This window comes from Perognathus longimembris, chromosome 23, assembly GCF_023159225.1.
Source record: "Perognathus longimembris pacificus isolate PPM17 chromosome 23, ASM2315922v1, whole genome shotgun sequence".
Classification (NCBI taxonomy): Eukaryota; Metazoa; Chordata; class Mammalia; order Rodentia; family Heteromyidae; genus Perognathus; species Perognathus longimembris.
In genome coordinates this window covers 5519918-5541514 of record NC_063183.1, presented here as the reverse complement: position 1 = coordinate 5541514, position 21597 = coordinate 5519918, and the positions used below count along the sequence as shown (strand labels likewise).

The 21597-nt window shown below is 48.7% G+C and overlaps 1 protein-coding gene across 5 annotated transcripts in view; it reads right to left on the bottom strand.

Annotated features, from left to right (window-relative positions):
• Window positions 1-21597, bottom strand: part of LOC125340637 (katanin interacting protein) — a 109918-nt gene that overhangs the window by 82902 nt on the left and 5419 nt on the right. For all 5 annotated transcript variants that reach the window (XM_048332381.1, XM_048332382.1, XM_048332386.1 and 2 more), the window contains exon 2: window positions 2488-2543. In XM_048332381.1, the coding sequence (XP_048188338.1) occupies window positions 2488-2543 (56 nt within the window). The remainder of the gene's footprint in view (window positions 1-2487; window positions 2544-21597) is intronic.

Here is a 21597-nt window from a genome sequence, read left to right as displayed (position 1 = left end):
CACTCTACCACTTGAGCCATGCCGCCAACCTAGTTTTGCTGGTTGCTTTGGAGATGGAAATTTCATGGACTTTTCTGCCTGGGCTGGCTTCAAACCACAATCCTCCAGATCTCAGCCTCCTAAGTAGTGAGAATTATAGGCATAAGCCACCACCAGTGCATGGCGAATTTATTTTATTTTTGAGTCACTTTTTGAACATGGATAGGTGGGATGCTGCTATTTTATGTCCTTGCCTGGGCTAGGTGGACACAACTCATTCCCAGCCTGCATGGGAATGCACCCTTGGTCCCTCCACCCTTGGTCCTCACCCCAGGAGGAAGGCCTGGGCTCACCCTTACCCCCATCTCCTACCTCTGAACAGGAAGACAGAACCCTGCCCTTGCCTTCATAAAACTGCCATCTCCACCCAAGCTGCCCCCTCGGGCCATGCGGGCCAAGCCTGCCACAGCCTGCCAGCCCTCATTCTAGGTGGTTGGATGGAAACAGAAGGAAATTCAATGAGAAAGGAGACCAGGGAGCAGGGTGACCATCACATCCCAGCACCCAGGTCCAGCAGAACACCCCCTAATGCTACGAGCCACGCCACAGAGAGCCCTTCCAGGAAAGTGAGCTGAGGGATGGCAGAGAAAGAACAGGTCAGGGGCCACCTGGGAGCCCCCAGACCCAGCCTGACATGGGAAATGCCCTTTTGTCACTAGAATCATGTCACTTGGCAATCTGCAGAGTTGGTGGTATAAGCTGTGATGCACTGGTGGGCACTTATGAGGAACCATGTGCTTTCATTCTCCAGCACCCACCTGCCACCCAATAAGACTCCACAGTAGCCTCCCCTGAGTGTGGGGTATGGTCAGAGGACCCCATGGTCACCTATGGCCCCTGCTGCCACTTCCCAGCCCACGAGGGACAGGGTCCTCCAGTGTTCCCCTGAGACCAAGCTGCTTTCTTGGCCCTGAAAAAATGACCACACATTTTTCAAAGGGCACTGAACTGAACCATTTCCATCCTCTTCCTTCCTTTTCTTTTTTTTTTTTTTGTCAGTCCTGGGGCTTGAACTCAGGGCCTAGGCACTGTCCTTGAGTTTCTTTTGTTCAAGGTTAGCACTCTACCACTTGAGCCATAGCGCCATTTCCAGCTTTTTCTGTGTATGTGGTGCTGAGGAATCAAACCCAGGGATTCATGCATGCTAGGCAAGCTCTCTACCACTCAGCCACTCCTTCCTTTTCTACCTTCCTTCTTTCCTCCCTTACCCTCTTCCCTTTCTCCCTTCCTTCCTTTGTTTTAGACTGGTCTCACTATGTAGCCCAGGTTGGCCTCAAACTTATGATCTCTTATCTCAGTCTCCTGATTGCAGGGATTACAGGCATGCACCCATGCACTTGGCTTGCAAAGCCACTCTTGATCCTGCTAGTGGAGTTGACTGACCTGCACCGTGCTTCCTGAGTCCTTCTGAAATGGTACTTCTCATGCTGTGCCACTGAGTCGGGGCACCTGGCACACTCCCAGCCCTGTAGTACCCAGAGCACCTGGCCTCGCTCTTCCCTTGTTGCTCAGCATAGAGCAATGTGTACCATGGGGTAGGTTTCAAGAATGGCCACATGATTGTGAAGTTTTTCCCACCCATCAAGAAGTGAGGCCAGCCTCACCAGCACTGTGGCTCAAGTGGTAGAGCACTAGCCTTGAACAAAAAGAGGCTCAGGGACAGCACTCAGGTCCTGAGTTCAAGCCCCAGGACTGGCAGAAAAAAAGAAGTAGAAAGAAAGGAGAAGGAGGAGGAGGAGGAGGAGGAGGAGGAGGAGGAGGAGGAGGAGGAGGAGGAGGAGATGAAGAAGTCCTGTCTACTGCCCTCCACGCCTACCTGTTGTTTTCTTTCCTTTCTTTTATCTTCATTGTTGGTTTTCTCCATCCCTTGAACATAGGCTGGCCTGGTGATGGCCTGTGGTGAAGCCCCAGGCCCCAGCTTGCCAAATATTCCTTCACTTGAGGTGGGAGGGACCTGTGACAGCTGTGGGCCTGCAGCTGTCTGTCTCCTACTCTTGGATCCTGAAATGCAGTGTGGGCAAAGCTGTCTTTCCTGCTAGAGGCTGAGTGCGCCCATGGAGGAGAAGCCAGGCGCCCTGGCCAACACCCAGCCAGCCCCGGGTGACACAGCAGTCCACTGCAGATGTTATGGGGGGCCCAGATCAAAGCAGCTGGACTTGGCCCATCCACAGGCAGAAGCTCCAGGAAGTCTAAATGGTTCTGGCTCCTGAAAGCCAGGGTCTGAACGCCTGGATGCTGGTTCAAGACACAGGGACTCAAAGCTAACTGATCTACTCTGTAGGAAATTGTTAGTTACAAGTGACACTGGCTGGCAGGTCCTGCTGCCCGCTTTCCTCTCGTCTAAGAGGAAAACAGGAGGTCATGGAATGCCTATTTACCAGCTGAACACTTCAAGTCCTTTCAGAGTCATTTCCCCCGGCCCTCTGCCCCCCACCCCCAGCCTGTTACCTCTTTTCTTTCCTGGGAGCAGGATCGGATTCTCTCCAGCTTCCTCAGGGTCTGACCTGTGGCAGTTCAAAACAGAATCAGAGCTTCAGGCTGTTTGGGAACAGGGAGTTTAGCACTGCAAAAGCTTTTTATTTGCAAACTGAATAGACAGGACCAATCATAATCAAATAATTTTAAGAAAATGTAGCCTATTATTATAATGGGAAAAATGGCCCACTTTTGAAATAGACCATCGGCAAAGAAAATGGTAATTCATACACTCATGTCATTTGACTATAATGAACACAGCGTTGGCTTTTAATCTGCAACATTATCTACACTGTGAAAGGGCCGACAGACCGCAGTTCTCCCAGTTGAATTACATTTCTATTAAATTGTTTAGAATTAGACAAAATGCTTTCCACAAAAATGCCTTCCGCTGTGAGCATACACATAAACTTTGATGGGTCCAAACTAAGGCAGGGGGCATGGAACCCCCAAACTCCCTGCACAGGTGACGCCGCAGATGTGAACTAGCAGCAATTACCCACGTACTGGAAAACGGGCAATTTTAGAGAGTATTGTTGCTTTTCTTGCCAAACCTGAAAACTAGCATTTGAAGGGAGGCTGAAGTCTTGTTTAAAGTCATTGTCATGGAGGAGTTGCACCAGAGTGCCTTGATTTTAAGATCCAAAACCAAAGGTTGGTGCCAGTGAGTCGTGCCTAAAATACTAACTACCCAGGAGGCTGAGATTTGAGGTTCATTGTTCAAAGCCAATCTGGGTAGGCAAATCCAAAAGACCCTTATCTCTTAACCATCAAAATGCTGGAAGTAGAGGTGTGACTCAAATGGCAGAACGCCAGCCTTGAGTAGAAAAAGTTAAGGGATAATGCTCAGGCCCTGTGTTCAAGCCCTAGGACCAGCACAGATGCGTGTGCGCACACACACACACACACACACACACACACACACACACACATGTAAGACTGAGTCACTGTACAATGTCACTGTAATTGTATCTTCTTTTTTTTTTTTTTTGGCCAGTCCTGGGCCTTGGACTCAGGGCCTGAGCACTGTCCCTGGCTTCTTCCCGCTCAAGGCTAGCACTCTGCCACTTGAGCCACAGTGCCACTTCTGGCCTTTTCTGTATATGTGGTGCTGGGGAATTGAACCTAGGGCCTCGTGTATCCGAGGCAGGCACTCTTGCCACTAGGCTATATCCCCAGCCCTGTAATTGTATCTTCTAAGCTGCCCAATGACACTCGCAGGTAGTCATTTATGATAATGTGATATCACATGAGCAAAGAGTACTCAGAGACAGGAGCAAAAAGGTAGCCCAGGGGCTAGGAATGTGGCCTAGTGGTAGAGCGCTTACCTAGCATACATGAAGCCCTGGGTTTGATTCTTCAGTGCCACACATATAGAAAAAGTCAGAAGTGGCGCTGTGGCTCAAGTGGTAGAGTGCTAGTCGAGCAAAAAGCCAGGGACAGTGCTTAGGCCCTGAGTTCAAGCCCCATGACTGCAAAAAAAAAAAAAAAAAAAAAAAAAAGTAGCCATGGAGAGGCAGGTAGTGGGGACTGAGTCTCCCAAGACACATACCTGAGCTCTCAGTATATTGAACAGGAAATGGACTTCTTCCTCCTGACCTAGCCCCAGCCAATCAGAATTGCAGACCCCAGGAATTGGGATGGGTTCCTAGAGGCAGAGTGGAAAGAGGGTAGGCAGGACTAATCCCCGGCTGCTTGGGGGTAGACTCACAGAGACTGAAGGATGTCAGGACAGAAGGAATGGATGTGAAATTGACTTTGTGTGATGCAGAGAAAACCACTTACAACTGCACATGAACCTGTGTATAGTTTTGTGTGTGAGTGTGTGTGTGTATGTGTATACACGTGCACAGATGCATGTAGAGCTGTGGTTCAAGTGGTAGAGACTAGTGTCTTGAGTAAAAAAGCCAAGCCAAGAATCCAGAGCCCTGAATTTAAGCCCCCGTACTGACAACAAAAATTAAAAAAAAAAGAGGAACTGGAGGTTGGCTGACTCAAGTGGTAGAGTATCAGCCTTGAGCAAAAAAGCTAAGCAAGACCATGAGGCCCTGAGTTCAAACGGCAGTACCAGCACACACATGCTAGACAAAGAGCCTAGGATTTAGAGATGAGAAAGAGCCCAAGCCAATATGCCCCTATGATGTGGGGTATCGATAGAAGGGCTTGTGGTGTGGATGGGGATGAATGGGAACCGTCTGTTTTGTTTTGCTATAGGTTTAAAAGTGCTCTCATGTGGCTAAGCAAAATGAATTCCAAGAGACGGAAATAGGAAGATTTTATTGTTGTTATGTTTAATGTACTAGGTGAATTTCCTCTGGCGTACCCCATGTGGTTACTCTATATGATTTTGGTACACTGGATATTGTATATATGCTTATCTGAACTAGAGAAGGGAAAGAAAAATGAGGGGGGGGTATAACAAATAAGACAAGAAATGTACTCACTACCTTATTATGTAACTGTACCCACTCTGTACATCACCTTGTTAATAAAATTTAATTAAAAAAATAAAAAATGAAAGTGCTCTCATGTGAAAGCTTAATTTAAATACACAAACAAAACAAACCAACCAAAAGAGCCAAGGTCTGGGGATCAGGAGATCAGATTGATGAAGGCCTTGTGATTCCTGATGCTCTAGAGCAAGAGCTAGAGAACAGCTCCACCACCTCAGGCACCCCACTCCGGCTGTCTGCCTGAGGAAGCAAAGTGGACCCAAAGGCTGGTTATGGACAACAACCCATTCATAGTCCCCACACACAAGTGGAAGGGACTACAAGGGGCTGGACCAGGCTACCTCCCCTACAGGAGCGGCACTGGGGTGGGTGAGCTGCAGGAAGGGGAGGGCACAGGAGGTAAGCAGAGCCTGTCTAGGCAGTGGTACCAATCTGGCAAGGCCCTTCCTTCGTTGGTCATGCCCACAGCGAGGGATCCAGTCCCAGAAGATGGCAGAGCAGATCAGCTGTGGTCCCTTGGGTAAGGCACAGGATCTCTCTGGGCCAGTTACCCCAGATGTTTTGTTTGTTTGAAATGAACATTTAGCCAGTCACCGATGGCTTACATCTGTAATTTTAGCTACTCAGGAGGCTACGATCTGAAGGTCCAGGTTCAAAGCCAGCCCATGCAGGAAAAGTCTGTGAGACTCTTACCTCTGATTAACCACAAAAAAGAAAAAAGGAAAAAAAGGCACAAGTGGAGCTGTGGCTTCAAGTGGCACAGCACTGGCCTTGAGCAAAAGAAGCTAAGGGACAGCACTCAGGCTCTCAGTGAAAGCCTTAATCTTGGCACAAGGGAAAAAAAGTGTTTATCTGAATCATCTCAGTGTTTGTATCTCATCTCCTAAAATGCCATCATACGAAGACAGTAAAATAAACCATGAAGGTGGAACATAAAAAACAAAATAGGAATACACAGCATACAGAGCTTAAACTAGTGAAATTTGAAAGCAGATCTCTCTACTGGAGCTCATTAGAAGCGTCTTTATTCATTAAATTGGAAAATAATTTGCTTATTTTCCAAGGAAGATAATTCGCTCTAATTATGAGCATTTGTTACCTTACCTCCCTAGGAGGCTGCCTGGCCCCAGCCTCATACCCTGGAGCCTCCGCCTCCTGCAGACGGCTAGCGCCTCCTGCACAGTCTGGTGATTGCCCTTGACCTCTGCCCCTCTTCCTCCCTGCCTCTCATTTATCCTCACCACATCTCAGCAAGGCGAGTGGAAGAAGTTGACATTCCTATCAATATGTGCTATTCCTCTGCATTTCACAAGGTGACCTGCTTGCCTCAGCTCTGAGGCCGTAAATAAGGCCTGATGGAAACGCTCCTTGTTTTAGAGAATGGATGTGTGTCTGGGAGGATGTAAAGAGAAAGCAATGCGATGGGCTTTTGTAAATATAATACTGTTCTTCCACTGGTGATCACAAAGCTTCCTGGGCCTTAGGTTTCTCCTCTGTGATTGGGGGCGACATTTCCATTTTCCTCTGCTCTATGTAGATGATATTCACTGCTACTGTTGTGAGAGAGAGGAGACATGGATGTTAATGTCTGAGGCCAACAGGCAAGGGGAAAGTCCATGTCAAAACCACCCTTGACAAGGAGACTTAAATACACAGGACACTTCAACGTCCATCATAGACTAGTATGTGGACTCAAATCCTGAGCAAATGCAAATGTAGACTCTGTGATAAAAATCCACATGCAGAAGGCACTGGTGACTCATGCCAGGAGGCTGAGGTCTGAGGATCACACTTCAAAGCTAGCCCAGGCAGGTAAAGTCCATGAGACTCTTATCTCCAACTAACTACCAAACAAACAATAACAACAAAACCCCAAAAGCTCAAGTGGTAGAGCACCAGTCTTGAGCACAAAAGCTCAAGGATAGTGCCCCACCCAGCTCTGAGTTCATGCCCTAGTACTGGTACACACATACAAAACGCATACACAAAGTATTGTTTCAGGATGTTCTTAATTATTCACACTGTAAGTAAGGTGCTACAAACTGTAGCAGTCCAGTGGCTCCTAGCCAGAGTAACTCACAATCTACTTGCAGCACAAGCCCTTCTTCCCCCAGTGGAACAGTGTCTGCCAAAGTCAGAGCCCCATAAGAGCAAGAACTGATGGCACCCAAGCGGGTCCCCAGGCTCTGTATCCTCCTTGTGGCCTGTAGTTGTCGCTGTTCTGACCTTAGGTGGCGCTCTAGTCCACAATGCTGATGTGGACCTAGAGCCACATAAAGGGAGGGTTTGGTAGATGGGAGTTGGTGGTTCAGGAGAGGAGTTCTGGAGAGCCCCGGGCCCAGGCAGGGTCCAGTGTTTTCTAAGTAACCCCTACCAGAACTCTTTTCCACATTCAAGCCTGCTTGAGTCCCTTTGGGCTGCTGAAGGGGTGGGCCCCAGTACCCAGGCATCTTCAGACTCCCGAGGAAGTTCCCCTTGCTGGACAGGAGAGGCCATAGATGTGCAGGCCAGGCGTGGGCCACAGACTGTAGCTTGCTAGCTCTTGCTTTTTATTTTGTTCTTAGTGCTAATAATTGAATACTCTTGCTTTAGATGAACAATACAGTTCTCATCGATCAAAAACAAAATCAAAGGGCTGGGAATGTGGCTTAGTGGTAAAACGCTTGCATAGCATGCATGAAGCCCTGGGTTCGACTCCTCAGTACCACATACACAGAAAAAGCCAGAAGTGGCACTGTGGCTCAAGTGGTAGAGCACTAGCTTTGAGCACAGAAAGGCTTAGGGACAGTGCTCAGGCCCTGAGCTCTAGCCTCAGGACTGGCAAAAAAACAAACCCAAAAAAACACAGAAGAGATGAGAAACAAATCAAGAGTAAGCAATTAAACGGCTTGCTCCTGATCACAAAAATGTACATTGGAAGTCATTGGAAGTGTCACTGCTCAGGGAGCACCTAACTGCCACCATTACTATCATCATCACCATCACTACTATCTTGTTTTTTGCTTTGCTTTTTTTTTTTTTTTTTTGTAGGTCATGGGGCTTGAACTGAGGGCCTGGGTGCTATCCCTGACCTCTATTTTGCTCAAGGCTAGCACTCTACAACTTTAATCCACAGCACCACTTCTGGTTTTCTGGTAGTTAATAGGAGTCTCTGGGGGGTGGAGAGCTGGGAGTGTGGCTTAGTGGTAGAGTACTTGCCTAGCATTCATAAAGCCCTGGGTTCAATTCCTCCATACCACATAAACAGAAAAAGCCAGAAATGGTGCCGTGGCTCAAGTGGTAGAATGCTAGCCTTGAGCAAAAGAAGCTCAGGGACCATGCCCAGGCTCTGAGTTCAAGCCCTAGGATTGGCCAAAAAAAATCCAAAAAACAGTCTCTTGGACTTTCCTGCTCAGGCTGCCTTTGAACCATGATCCTCAGATCTCAGCCTTCTGACTAGCTAGGATTATAGGCATGAGCCACCAGTGCCTAGCTGTTCATTTTTGTTTTGAGAGTGTAAGGTCCACCCTTTGGGAGGGCTCCATGCAGATGCTCCTACCTGTTTAAGTCTGTACCCAGTACCTGAGTTAACTAGATAACTGGCACACCTGGAGGCAGTTACCTCCTCCTTCTCTGAGGTCAGATCCAATCCACCTGGTCATATCTCCCACCTTTTCCTATATAATCTGGCTCAACACTGTCCCTGCTCTTTCCTTTTCTCTCTTACTCTTGCTCTTTTCCCCTTCTTTCTTCCCCTCTGTCTCCCCACGTGTCCATCTTGTGTGGGCTGGCAGTTTGCTTTTCCCCCAATAAACTCCTTTCTCCCTGAACCATGTGGTGGGTTTCCTTTCCGGTGAACCTTACATCTGGTACCATGACTCAGGAGGGGACAGAGTCAGGAGTCGCTGGATGATCCCCTCCTCTCTGCTCTTTTGAGGGTTAATCCACCTCCTTAACTGCCCCTCCTTGGACCAAACTGCCAAAAGCCGGAGGAGCCTCACCTCGGGCCATTGCTGGCTACCCATCCACCACACCATCTCCTCTCTATGTCTAGTGAGTGACTTACACCTACAGGTCCTCTTTTTGACCACACCAGAGTGACTCCTGATGCCTTTTTGGCCAGTCTGTTCTCATTTCAGGGATGCCTGCATCGAGAATTTGACTCTATGTCCTTGCGGACCCCCTGTCTATGTCCTTGTGGACCCCCATCAAAGTCCTTATGGACCCTCATCTATGTCCTTATGAATGCCTATGTCCTCAACAGACTACTCCATGAAGTCAAAACGCTTCCTAGGCTAGAAAATCAGTCTCAATAGCCCAACCTTTTTGGCTTGTGCCCTTGAGTGTGCAACACGGGCTGGGTTCCAGGGATCCCCTTCTTGGTTTCCTCTCAAAGGCTAGCCATTCTGGGTTTGATCTACTCTACAAGCCAAAGGAAAAAGTGGGCAGTTTTAGAGAAATAACTCGACAAGTATTTGTGGTCAACTCCTAATAAGTTACAGCCCCTGCCTCATGAGACTTCTTCTAGGACCACCAAGGGATAGCCTCTGCTTGCCTTCTCCCAGAAGGGTCACATCTCTGCCTTTTGCCCCTAATGTCGACGCCCCTTGCCAGCAGTAAGTAGTCAGAGAGTTGGTGCCCTTTTTCATACTTATTAAAAGGGAAGAATGTAAGGTCCACCTCCAGGAGAGCTCCATGCTGATGCCCCCCCAACCTGTTTAAATCTGCACCCAGTACCTGAGTTACCTAGGTAACTGGCACAGCTGGAGGCAGTTACCTCTTTCTCTGAGTTCACATCTAATCCACCTGGCCATATCTCCCATCTTTTCCTATATAATCCGGCTCAACACAGTCCCCGCTCTTTTCTCTTTTTTCCCCTTCTTCCTTCCCCTCTGTCTCCCCATGCCTCCATCTTTTGTAGGCTGACAGTTTGTTTTCCCCCCCAATAAACTCCTTTCTGCCTGAACCATGTAGCAGGTTCCCTTTCTGGCTAACCTTACAGAGGGGATTTTGGGGCTGTTGAGGGTTGCACGCAGGGCCTCATGTTTGCTAGGGAGAGTCTCAACTATTTGAACCACAGCTCCATTCATCATCATCACTACCTTCTCCATTATCTTTACCAATACCATCACCACCACCACCATCTTCACCTTCATCATCACCATTATTACCATCATCCCAGTTACCATTACCATGGAGCTTACCTTCAGTGAAGGGGTGGCATGACCTGGGCTCCAGGCTCAGTATATACATCAACTCACTCCTTCCCACTACTCTATGCAATGAGGGTGCTGGCCACCACCTCCCAGAAGTTATCATGAAAACTTGCTAATCAGCTCTCCTAACCATGAGGCGTCCATTCTCTGGCCCTCAGCTAGGTCACCAAAGTTTCATAGGAGAATAAAGGCAGATCAAGAATGTGCAGCAGCCAGGAGCCTGTGGCTCATGCCTGGAATCCCAGCTACTCAGGAGGCTGAGAGGCACAGTTTGAAGCCAGCCTGGGCAGAGAAGCCCATGAGACTCTTATCTCCAATTAAGCAGAAAAAAAAAAGTAGAATTGTGGCTCAAATGGTGGGGCCACCAGCTGGGAATGAAGAAGCTAAAGGAGGGCTGGAGGTCCTGAGCTGGAATCCAGCACCGTGATCAGGTGGGAGAGGGGCAACATGTGCTGGAGCCCCTCTTCCTTTCTGAACTCTTTCTGGGATGCCTCTTTCACTGTGCTGTGGGCTCCAAGCCATGGATAAAGAGATTAGAAGAAACACTTCCCTGAGGGAGGCCTGTGCCTGCCTGCCAGATGGCTTCCTCAGCAGATGGGGAGCGGCACTGGGCGTGAAAAACCAGGCGAGGAGAGACAGGCTTCACAGGGGCCACTCCCTCCTGCCAGGCTTTGGAGCCAGGATGGCTGGGAGAACAACCCCCACCCATCCTTGCCCCCTTCCCCATCCCATGGGTGCAGATTAAAGGACACCCTGGTCCCCCAGGGGGGCAACTTATTTCCTGCGATGTCTCCATGTGAGGGTTCCCGGGGCACCTGCTTTTTCTGCCTCTGCAACATCATTTCCGTGGCAGGCATCCCATCTGCACTGGCCACTGGCAGAGGTCTGCAGCCGCTCCTCCCAGGAGCTGGGAGATGACATGGCTGTCAGCATCTCTGCTGGGAGCCACTGTGCAGGACCAACTCCACAGACTGAACACGAGCCCCAGGCAGCCACCAGTCATCGGCAATGGCAAGCCAGGCCCTCCCAGCTTCAGCGACTAACCTCACGCCTCTCTTCATATACTACACTTTATATTGTTTCCTTTTTGTTTTTGCCAGTCCTGGGCTTGAACTCAGGGCCTGCGCACTGTCCCTGAGTTGCTTTTGCTCCAGGCTAGTGCTCTACCACTTGAGCCACAGCACCACTTCCAGTTTTTCCTGTTTATGTGGAGGTAAGGAATCGAACCTAGGGCTAGCGTGCTAGACAAGCACGTTACCACTAAGCCACATTCCCAGCCCATTTCCATTTTTTAAACGGGGGGGGGAGGGGGGTGGTGGTGTTCCTTTTTTTTTTTGTCTTTTCTATTTTGATACTGGGGATCAAACTCAGGATGTTACCCTTGCTAGGCAAATGCTTCCCACTGAGCTACATCCCAGCCCTATATTGTTTTCATTTTTGAATGATCTATTTAAATCTATTTCTTATTCAAAAAACAAACAAACAAACAAAATAGCAACATATTAACCATCCAAGGAAGCTGGGCTCCAGTGGCTCATGCCTATATAATCCTACCTACTTAGGAGGCTGAGATCTGAGGATGATGTTTCAAAGACAGCCTGGGCAGAAAAGTGAGACTCCATCTCCAATTAACCAGAGAAAAGCTGGGCTGAAGGTATGGCTCAAGTGGTAGAGCCCCAGCCTTGAGTGTAAAAAGCTAAATGACAGTGCCCAGGCCCTGAGTTCAAGCTCCAGTACAACTATTAAAAGCAATTAACAACAAAATAACCGGGAGGATGAGAAGAAATGCAGTCAACTTTCCCCTCCCAGGCCCAGAGGGAACACAGAGTCTGTCAAACAGAGACAGTGATCTCTACAACCCTCAGGGCCTCATGGAAGAGAATGCAGGATCTTTTAGAGAGATGGATCTGTAATGTATGAGATAAGATCAGAGGACAAAAAAAAGTTTCCCTAAATTGAAACAACAGTTTCTTAGTGAGACCAGCAGCCTCCGGGTAACCTGGGATTTTTACTTGAGGGTGCAGGTTTTAAGAAATGTCTAGATAAGATAAGGAAGGCAAAGGAGAAAGGGGAAAAGCACAGCCTAGCGGAGACCAGTCATAGGAGAGGCAGGAGTCCAAGGCTAACGCTGATAGCCTACCGGCCTCCGGCAGATACTTCCCCTGTGATAGTATCTCCCACTTTCAACTACAATTACAATTCTGCTGGCTCAGAGAAGTAAAGTAAGCTACCCAAGACCACACTGTGAGGACGGGAAGGATCTGAGTCAGCCTGGCTGCTATCCTGGTACTCAGGGTGCTTTACCCATTGCCTGCCTGCCTATGTACCCCTCTTCAGGTCATGAGCAGAAGCACCCCCAAATCTACCCACTGTGTTTGTAAATGTGCAGATCAAGTGCGGAGGAAAGTGACAGGATAGGGGCAAGGTGGGCTGCAGGGCTGCTTCAGGGTTTTGTTTTGTGCTGGCCTTAGAGTTTGAACTTAAGAGCCTGGGAATTGTCCCTGAGCTTTTGTGTTCAAGGCTAGTGCTCTACTGTTTGAGTCACAGCTTTCTGCTAGTGAGTTGAAGAGTCTCACAGGCCATTCCACTCAAGGTGGCTTTCAACCATGATCTTAGCTCAGCCTCCTGAGTAGCTAGGATTACAGGTGTGAGCCACGGGTGCCCAGCAACTATGTCTACTTTGACAGCATAGACTCCCTTTTCAGTTGGCTTCTTTCTTTAAGGACCTCCCATCAAAATTGCAGAGGTTCAGTCTAGGAGAGCAGGTCTGACAGCCAGGGAGAGGCTGGCTCTGCAGCTAGGCTCCCCGCATCCTCCAGACTGTGTCTCCAGACAGGTCTGGGCCGCCTTGGAAAGCTTGGAACAGCACTCCCATTACTCTCACTTTGCACTGGTCATGGAAATCCAACTCCCAGGGCCCTGTTTACAACTTGGTTACCCCCAGTAAAGCCTTCCTTTCATACCCCAAAAACAGCTGGTAACTAGAAATGGTTATTTATAACTTGCCACGCTTGTCCATGTATGCGTACACATGTGTACATGTGCGCGTACGTATACACACTTGAACTTAGGACCTGGGCACTGTCCTTTAGCTCTTTTGCTCAAACAAGTGCTCTACCCATTTCAGCCATGTCTCCACTTCTGGCTTTTTTGGTGGTTAATCTCATGGGATTTCTTGCCCAGACTGGCTTCAAACCGTGATCCTAATATCTCAACCTCCTGAGTAGTGAGCCACTAGGCTGCCTTACTTTTTTCTTTTTCATCTTTTCCAATAGCTGCCTTATCTGTCAGTCTGTTTGTCTTGTCTATCACCAAGCTAATTCCGTAGCCTGGATTTTTTTCCCAAGGTGGCCAAATAGAAATTGGGGGTGTGTGGGCTGGGGATATAGCCTAGTGGCAAGAGCGCTTGCCTCGTATACATGAAGCCCTGGGTTCGATTCCCCAGCACCACATATACAGAAAATGGCCAGAAGTGGCGCTGTGGCTCAAGTGGCAGAGTGCTAGCCTTGAGCAAAAAGAAGCCAGGGACAGTGCTCAGGCCCTGAGTCCAAGGCCCAGGACTGGCAAAAATAAATAAATAAATAAAATAAAATAAGAAGAAGAAGAAGGAGAAATTGGGGGTGTGGTTCAGTGGTAGTCTGGTTGCCCAGCATGTATAAGGTCCTAGGGTCCATCTTCAGCACTGAAAACAGATAGATAAAAACCATGGGTGCCAAATGAAAATAAAACCATATCAGGCCAGATGTGGTAGTGCTTGCCTATAATCTCAGCACAGGGCAGAGGGAGCTGAGGCAAGTTAATGTCTAACATGGGCTACCTAGCAAGATCAGGTTGATAAAACCAAGCCCTGCCTGCTTGATCCCAAAACACGTCCTGGTGTAGCAAGAATCCAAGCCCTTGGGCTCTGCTATTATCTGGGATCCACCCCCCAAGTTTAGACTCCCCACCTCCCCCCCCCACCCTGCATCTCACACATCTTTCTCCTCTCTGATCTCCTATCTGCACCAGGGTCTAGGCAGGCTACATTCCCCCTTCCCAGAGCACTGCCATCTCCTGGAATTGCCAAACTCCTCCATCAATCAGCTCTCAGCTTAAACAAACCTGCCTCCCCCTCCTGAACTTGCCCTTAGCTCCCCTTTAATCTTCACAGCGTTAATTTGACCATTTCCCTCACACCTGGGAGGGTGCAGAGAATGCAGCCCCCCATGCACCGCAGACCATGGATGGGTCTCCCATCCATGAATGGACAAGCCAGAAGGGATAGCAGGCTCGATTATGAATGGCGGTGAAGACTTCATCCCTTCTCAGACAGACTGTGCCTTCCTCACCCTTTCCCCAGCTCTCTGGGATGGCAAAAGGAAATACAACACAGTAAGTTTGATACTCTATTGGAGATAATTGGAAAATATTGATTCCTTTCCATTTGAAATAGTAAGGCTAAGTAAATGCCACACTTCTGTAATCTAATCAGTGGCCTGGGTGACAACGTACTTCCTAGCCCAGAATGGATGTGAGTCTATATTCCATTCATCACCGAAGCTCCTAGACCCATCCTGCCTCCTGCTCCCACCCCAGCTCACTACACAGCACAGGGGCTGACTCTGCACTGGAGAAAACACACGTGCATCCATGTTCAAGTGCCTTTAGAGCATCTGCACCCTCACCACAACCTTCTGCTAAGTGGCCTTGAAAACATAAGGGAAGTCATCCAAGAGGGTTTTCAGAATCCAAAGGAAGCAGAGCTGGGTGGGGTAGTGCATGCCTGGAATCGTAGCACTCAGAAGCTGGAGGCAGGAGGTTCAAGAGCTGAGGCTAGTCTGGGTGGTGTTATGGGGCTAGAAATGTTACGGGTTTAAGGGAGGGGATTCCCCGTCCCTCCAAGTGTCCACCACTCAGAGACAGTCTCAAGCAAAAAGATGGGTTTACTGGGGAAGCATAAAGCAGCACAGACTCAGGAGCTGAACAGCGACAGTGAAAAGTGGGCTGACCGGCCAGGAACACAGTGCAGACTCGGGTGCTAACACCGTGACCCCGAGCAATCCTCAAATTGGGGTTTATAAAGGTAAAAGCATAGCACAGATGTAGGGGCTTGACGCAGGGGGATAGATCTCGCAATAAGTTCACAGATGTAGAAGGGTGACGCAGGGGGTGGAGCAAGCAACAAATGAGTTAAGCAAGCCATTTACAGAAGCAGAATTTTGGGGACAGGTTGACCTATCTACTGCCCCCAGCATTTCCTACCATGTTTCCCTAATCAAGGTGGCATCAGCTGTACTCCCTACAACAGGTGGCAGGGTGAGAACTTGTCTCAAGAAAGCAAAACAAGGAGCAGGAAGCCAGTGGCTTACACCTGTCACCCTAGCTACTCAGGAGACTGAGATCTGAAAATCGCAGTTCAAAGCCAGCCCAGGCAGGAAAGTCCATGAGACTCTTTCCTCCAATTAACCACCAGAAAACCAGAAGTAGCGCTGTGGCTCAAAGTGGTAGAGTGCTAGCCTTGAGCTAAAAGAGCTCAGAGACAGTGCTCAGGCCCTGAATTCAAACCCCATGACTGACCCCTGACCACACACACACACACACACACACACACACACACACACACACACACACACACACACAAAGAAAGCAAACAAAACAGCCAAGGCACCAGTGGCTCACACCTATAATCCTAGCTATTCAAAGGAGGCGGAAACTGAGGATTGAGGTTCAAAGCCAACTAGACAGGAAAGTCTGTTAGACACTTATCTCCAATTAAGCACAGAAAAAGCCAAAAGTGGAGCTGTGGCTCCTGTGGCAGAGCTCTTGCCTTGAGAAAAAAGCTCTGGGACAGTGCCCAGGCCTTGAGGTTAAACCCAGTACCAGCACACAGAAAGAAGTCAGATTTGGGGCTGGTAGAGCAGCACAAGTGGTAGAGTGCTTGCTTAACAGGTATAAAATCCTGAGTTCAAACCCTAGCAGAATTCAAAAACTGGTCATGTTGACACATGCCTATAATCCTGGCAACTCAGAGAATTAGGCAGGAAGATCAAAGCTCCAAACCAGCCCAAGTAAAGTTAGTTAAGACTATCTCTAAGCCAGGTGCCAATGGCTCACACCTGTAATCCTATACTCAGGAGGCTGAGATTTGAGGGTTGTGGTTAGAAGCCAGCCTGGGCAGGAAAGTCCGTGAGACTCTTTATCTCCACTTAACCACCAGAAAACTGGAAGTGGCACTGTGGCTAGCTTTGAGCTAGCTTTGAAGAGCTCAGGGACAGCCTGTGCCCAGGCCCAGAGTTCAAGCACCATGACTGACAAAAAAAATTAAAAAGGCTGTCTCTAAACTAAAAGTACAAACAAAAGGGCAGGGGTATGGCTCTTGAATAGCAAAATCCAGGTTCCAGTCCCAATAATACAAGAAGCCATAATTAAACACCCCCACCCCCACCCAAATCCAGTAGGTCTGCCCCCCACTTCCGTTCCTGGCTCCCAGTGTCGAATCAGGAAGTGGCTTGGTGAGCTGAGCCACAAGAGAGAACAGGGAGGAGAGGACAGTCCTCTACCGTGTGTGTGTGTGTGTGTGTGTGTGTGTGTGTGTGTGTGTGTCCATCTGTCCTAGGAACGGACTCAGGCCTGGGCATTATCCCTTAGCTTGTTTTGCTCAATGCTGGTACCCTATCACTTGAGCCACAGCTTCACTTCTGGCTTTATGCTGGTTAATTAGAGATAAGAGTCACCTGGACTTTCCTGGCCTAGTTGGCTTTGGACCTCAATCCTCAGATCTCAGTCTTCTGAGTAGCTCTGATTACAGGCACGAGCCACTGGTGCTGGGTGAGAGGTCTCACTTTTATAATCCAGAGTTCTGTATTCTTTTTTTTTTTTTTTTTTTTTTTTTGCTAATCCTGGGCTTGGACTCAGGGCCTGAGCACTGTCCCTGGCTTCTTTTTGCTCAAGGCTAGCACTCTGCCACTTGAACCACAGCGCCACTTCTGGCTTTTTCTATATATGTGGTGCTGGGGAATCGAACCCAGGGCTTCATGTATACGATGCAAGCACTCTTGCCACTAGATCATATTCCCAGCCCCCAGAGTTCTGGATTCTTGTGAATGAGGGGCCTGTGACCTTGCCTGGCCATGTTAATGTTAGCAGGCGCTGAGGGAAGCAGCCAGCCAGATGGCAGAGGTATCCATCAGACTGCACACCTTTTCCAAGGGCCTGAGGTCAAGTCAAGACAGAGATTGACCCCAAGGATCAGAGAAGTTTCTCTCCACAGCAAAAATGAGAATGAAGGCTTAGGTGTCCAGCTGAGAGTTGTCATCAGCACCACTACCATCATCATCATCATCATCATCATCATCATCATCATCATCATCATAGGAAACATGTTAAATGCTGTCACTGAATGCCAGGTCCTGGCCTGAGGGTTTTAGGCATCTAATTCTCACAGCCAGGTAAAATTATCTAGTGTGTGTTGGAAAAGGGGTCCTATGAAGCCCAACTGGCCTAGAACTCTTGATCCTCCCATCTCAGCCTCCAAAATGGGATTACAGGTGGGAACTTCGGCACCTGGCTATCAGTTTTATAGACAGAGTAGGTCACGTGCCTTAAGAAACTGACAGTCACCAGGCCCTGGTGGCTCATGCTTGGAATCCTACCTATTCTGGAGGTTGAGGTTCAAAGCCAGCCTGGACATGAAAATCTATGAGACGCTTATTGCCAATGAACCACCAGAAAACTGGAAGTAGAGCTATGGCTCAAAGTGGTAGAGGGCTAGCCTGGAGCAAAAGAGCTCGAGGCACCACCCAGACCCTGAGTTCAAGCCCCCCACAACCAACAAAAGAAAGAAATTGACAATCAGCAGACTTATTTCTGAAACTGAAGAGTATTCCTGTGTGCATTTGGACGTTGAAAGGAGCAGCACCTGAAATAATCTAAGCCCAGGACATCATTTGTTACCTGGCCCAGAGGCCTCCAGATTTGTTACTCCTGCATGGGTTTCCTCAAGGGGATGAGATACCTGAGGGTCCCCAACATTGGATGGCCCAGATCTGTCAAGTACCGCCAGCTCTAACCTGTGATTGTAGGTGGGTTTTCAAATCTATCTTAGTAGGTTGGGCCTCTGGTTTCTTTCCTTTTTCTTTCTGTCTTCTCTCTCTTTTTTCTTTCTCAGGGTTAGCCCTCTACCACTTGAGCTACACCTGCATTCTGGCCTCTTGTTGGTAAATTGAGGATAAGAGTCTCCCATGAGACTTTTCTGCCTGGACTGGCTTCAATCCTCTATCCTGGACTGGCTGTTCTCAGTGACCATGGCTGGGAAAGGGAAGAGGTAGCCAGCGGCTCTGGGAGCTTGGCCCAAAGAACCATTTTGGTCTACTTTATGGAGAAGTGCCAAGAATTCACCAGGAGACAAATAGCCTCTTTCCTGTTTAGTCAACCCAGCAACCATCTGTGCCCCAGGCCTTAGGCATACAAATGAATGAGAGGAACCAGGCCTTGATGGCTCATACCTGCAATCCTAGCTGCTCAAGAGGCTGAGACCTGAGGTTCATGGCTCAAAGCCAGATGGAGCAGAAAAATCCATGGCTCTCATCTCCAAGTAACTACCTAAAAAAAGCCTGAAGCAGGAGTGTGGCCCAAGTGGTAGAGCACCAGCCTTGGGACAGCACCCAGGCTCTGAGTTCAAGCCCCAGTACTAGCACACACATGTGCACACACCAAGTGGAACTGGGGGAGGGCACATTCACAGAGGGAGAATGGTATAGGCCACAGGTACAGCTGTTGCAGGTGTGGTGCCTGTCACCTTGTCTGCAGGCTGAAATTATTTGAAAGGGCCCGGCTGGCAGAAAACACAGCACAAGCAAGGCAGGGACACAGGAAGAACAGGCCTTGGCCAAGGGGTGGCCAGATGGCTTGGGCAGGGTTGAAATCTCAGCTGCTGAGGGAGGCCAATACACTCAGTGCCAGACGCAGGCCCTGGATGACTGGCACAGAGCCCTAAGCCAGAAGGAGCCCAGCCACCAGCGCGGGCCCAAGGTCTGCTTAGTTCTGTATGGCAACATGGCCAAAGCACCTTGCTGAGGAGCCTAAGAAGTCCATATTTCTACCACTTGAACCACCACATCAGAAGTCCATATTTCTATGTGAAGTCACCGTGTGTGTGTGTGACCTTGAACTCATAGCCTGGGCATTGTCCCTTAGCTCTTCTGCTCAATGCTAACTTTCTAAAAGTTCTAAAACTCGAACTGCACCTCTACTTCTGTCCTTTTGGTGGGTACCTGGGGATAAGAGTTTCACATACTTTTCTGCCTGAGCTGGCTTCAAACTGTGATCCTCCGATCTCAGCTTCCCAAGAAGTTAGGATTAAAGTCCCTGGCCTTCAAGTTCCAGCCTAATTAATTATTCTTTTTTGGATTTAACCAAAACTATTTGATTGGAAGTCAAAGGTACAATTTATACGAAAAGACTATGAGCCTCATCAGTAAATTGTATATGGAAAGACTTATCTACAGACCTCACCCAGCCCAGGATAAAACCTTAGGGCAGGGCAATAAGTGTTTCATGATGATCCAGGAGTTAGGGGACTGCTTCCCCCAGAGAAACTTCTATTCAGAGGGATCTGATTATGCACCACTGTTACAGCTGCAAGAGCCACAAGTGTTTGCACCTCATAGGACATGGGGCTCAAGACTTTATTGGTTGGGGGGCTTGAACTCATGGATTTTCCTGCCTCATCTGGCTTCCAGCAACAAACCTCAGATCTCAGCCTCTGGAGAAGCTAGGGTTATAGGTGTGAGCCACCAGTGCCTGGCAAGACTTTCTTACTCTTGTAGAAGGAGCTCAGCAAACAGCCCCAAGCTCCAGCTAGCAGTACGCCCTCCATCCCTCCACTCCACCTCAGTCCTCTCCTAGTAAGGAACAGAGGTGAGCAGAGGGCTTTGGCCCTGGGAGCCCAGGCAGGAGCTCAAGGGTGAGAGGTCATTGTTCTATCCTGGGGCCTTTGGCCTCTTCTTCCACAGCTGAATTGGAAGGCCTGGCCTCAGGCTCATTCTCAGCCCTGGGCACAGGGTTGAGTGCTGGCTCTGCTGCCTTCGAGCTGTCCTGGGTAAAATCAGCATCATCACAGTGCCAGACTGAGCTCTCCAGGATTACAGCACAGCCTCATGGCAGCAGTTGGCAAACTGACTCTGTAAAGGGCCCAACTGAAGTATTTTTGGCTTTGTGGGCTATGAAGTCTTTGCCAAGGCATGAGAGCAGCCATACAATACAGGGATGTGGATAGGCATAGCTGTGTCTCAATAAAACTTTATTTACAAAGGAAGGCAGTGGGCCAGAGTGCTTTGGAAAAGGAATGAGTTTTACAAATGTGTTATTTTTCTTTTTTGTGTTGGTTGGGACTGAGGCTTGAACTCAGGGCCTGGGCAATGTCCCACAGTTTTTTCACGTAGGGCTGGCATTCTACCACCTGAAACACGGCTTCACTTCTGACTTTTGGTGCTTATTTGGAGAGAGAAGTATCTCATGGAGTATTCTGCCTGTGCTGGCTTCAATCAGCAATCCTCAGAGCTCAGCCTCCTGAGTAGCTAGGATTATAGGTGTGAGCCATGAATGAGTCCCTGGCCTACGAATGTTTTCTTCTAGGTACTGCCATGTTGGGTTGGAGGCATTTATCTTCACAGTCTGGTCTTATTACCAGGCTATGGACGTTCTTCTGGAGGCCAGCCTCCTGCTCTTTCACATAGGACAACACTGTACAGAACAAAATACAGTCCATGGGTGTTTTAGAATTGGCCAAGTTAATACTAGAGCAGGATTTGAACAAATGTCAGACCCAGAGGGAAGCTGTCTGATGGGCTCTGAAGGGGGGATGGAAAGACAGCACCCATCCAGGCCAGGCTTCTTCCCTTCCCTCCCCGCAGTGAGGAATTATTCCCACCAAGAACCCTGGTCCTGTGCTACCGGACTTTACTGATGGTTTCCAGAAAACACCACAATCAGATATTTAGGAGAAACCTGCCTATGTTTCAGTGCCAACAACTAATTCAGAGATTACAGAACTGATGTTATGAGCCAAAGAAACATGTCTACAGGCTGATTCGACCAGGAGGTGGTTGTTTTGCTTGCAACCTCTCATACGAAGTTCATCTTCTTTTACATTTGCTGTTACATCTATTTTTCAGATTTTATTGTTTCAGTACTGGGGTTTGAACTCAGGATCTTGAGCTTGCTAGGTGAGTGCTCTTATCATTTGAGCATCATACATGACTCCAGCCCTTTTCAGTTTAGTTTCTTCTGAACAGGGTGGCCTTTTGCCCAGCCCAGCCCAAACCAACGTCCTTCTATCAACATTTCCTGCACAGCTGGGATGACAGGCATATACCACCATGCTCAGCTTTTCACTGGATGAGATGGGGTCTCATGAACATTTTCTTATGACTAGCCTTGAAATGCAATCTTTGAAA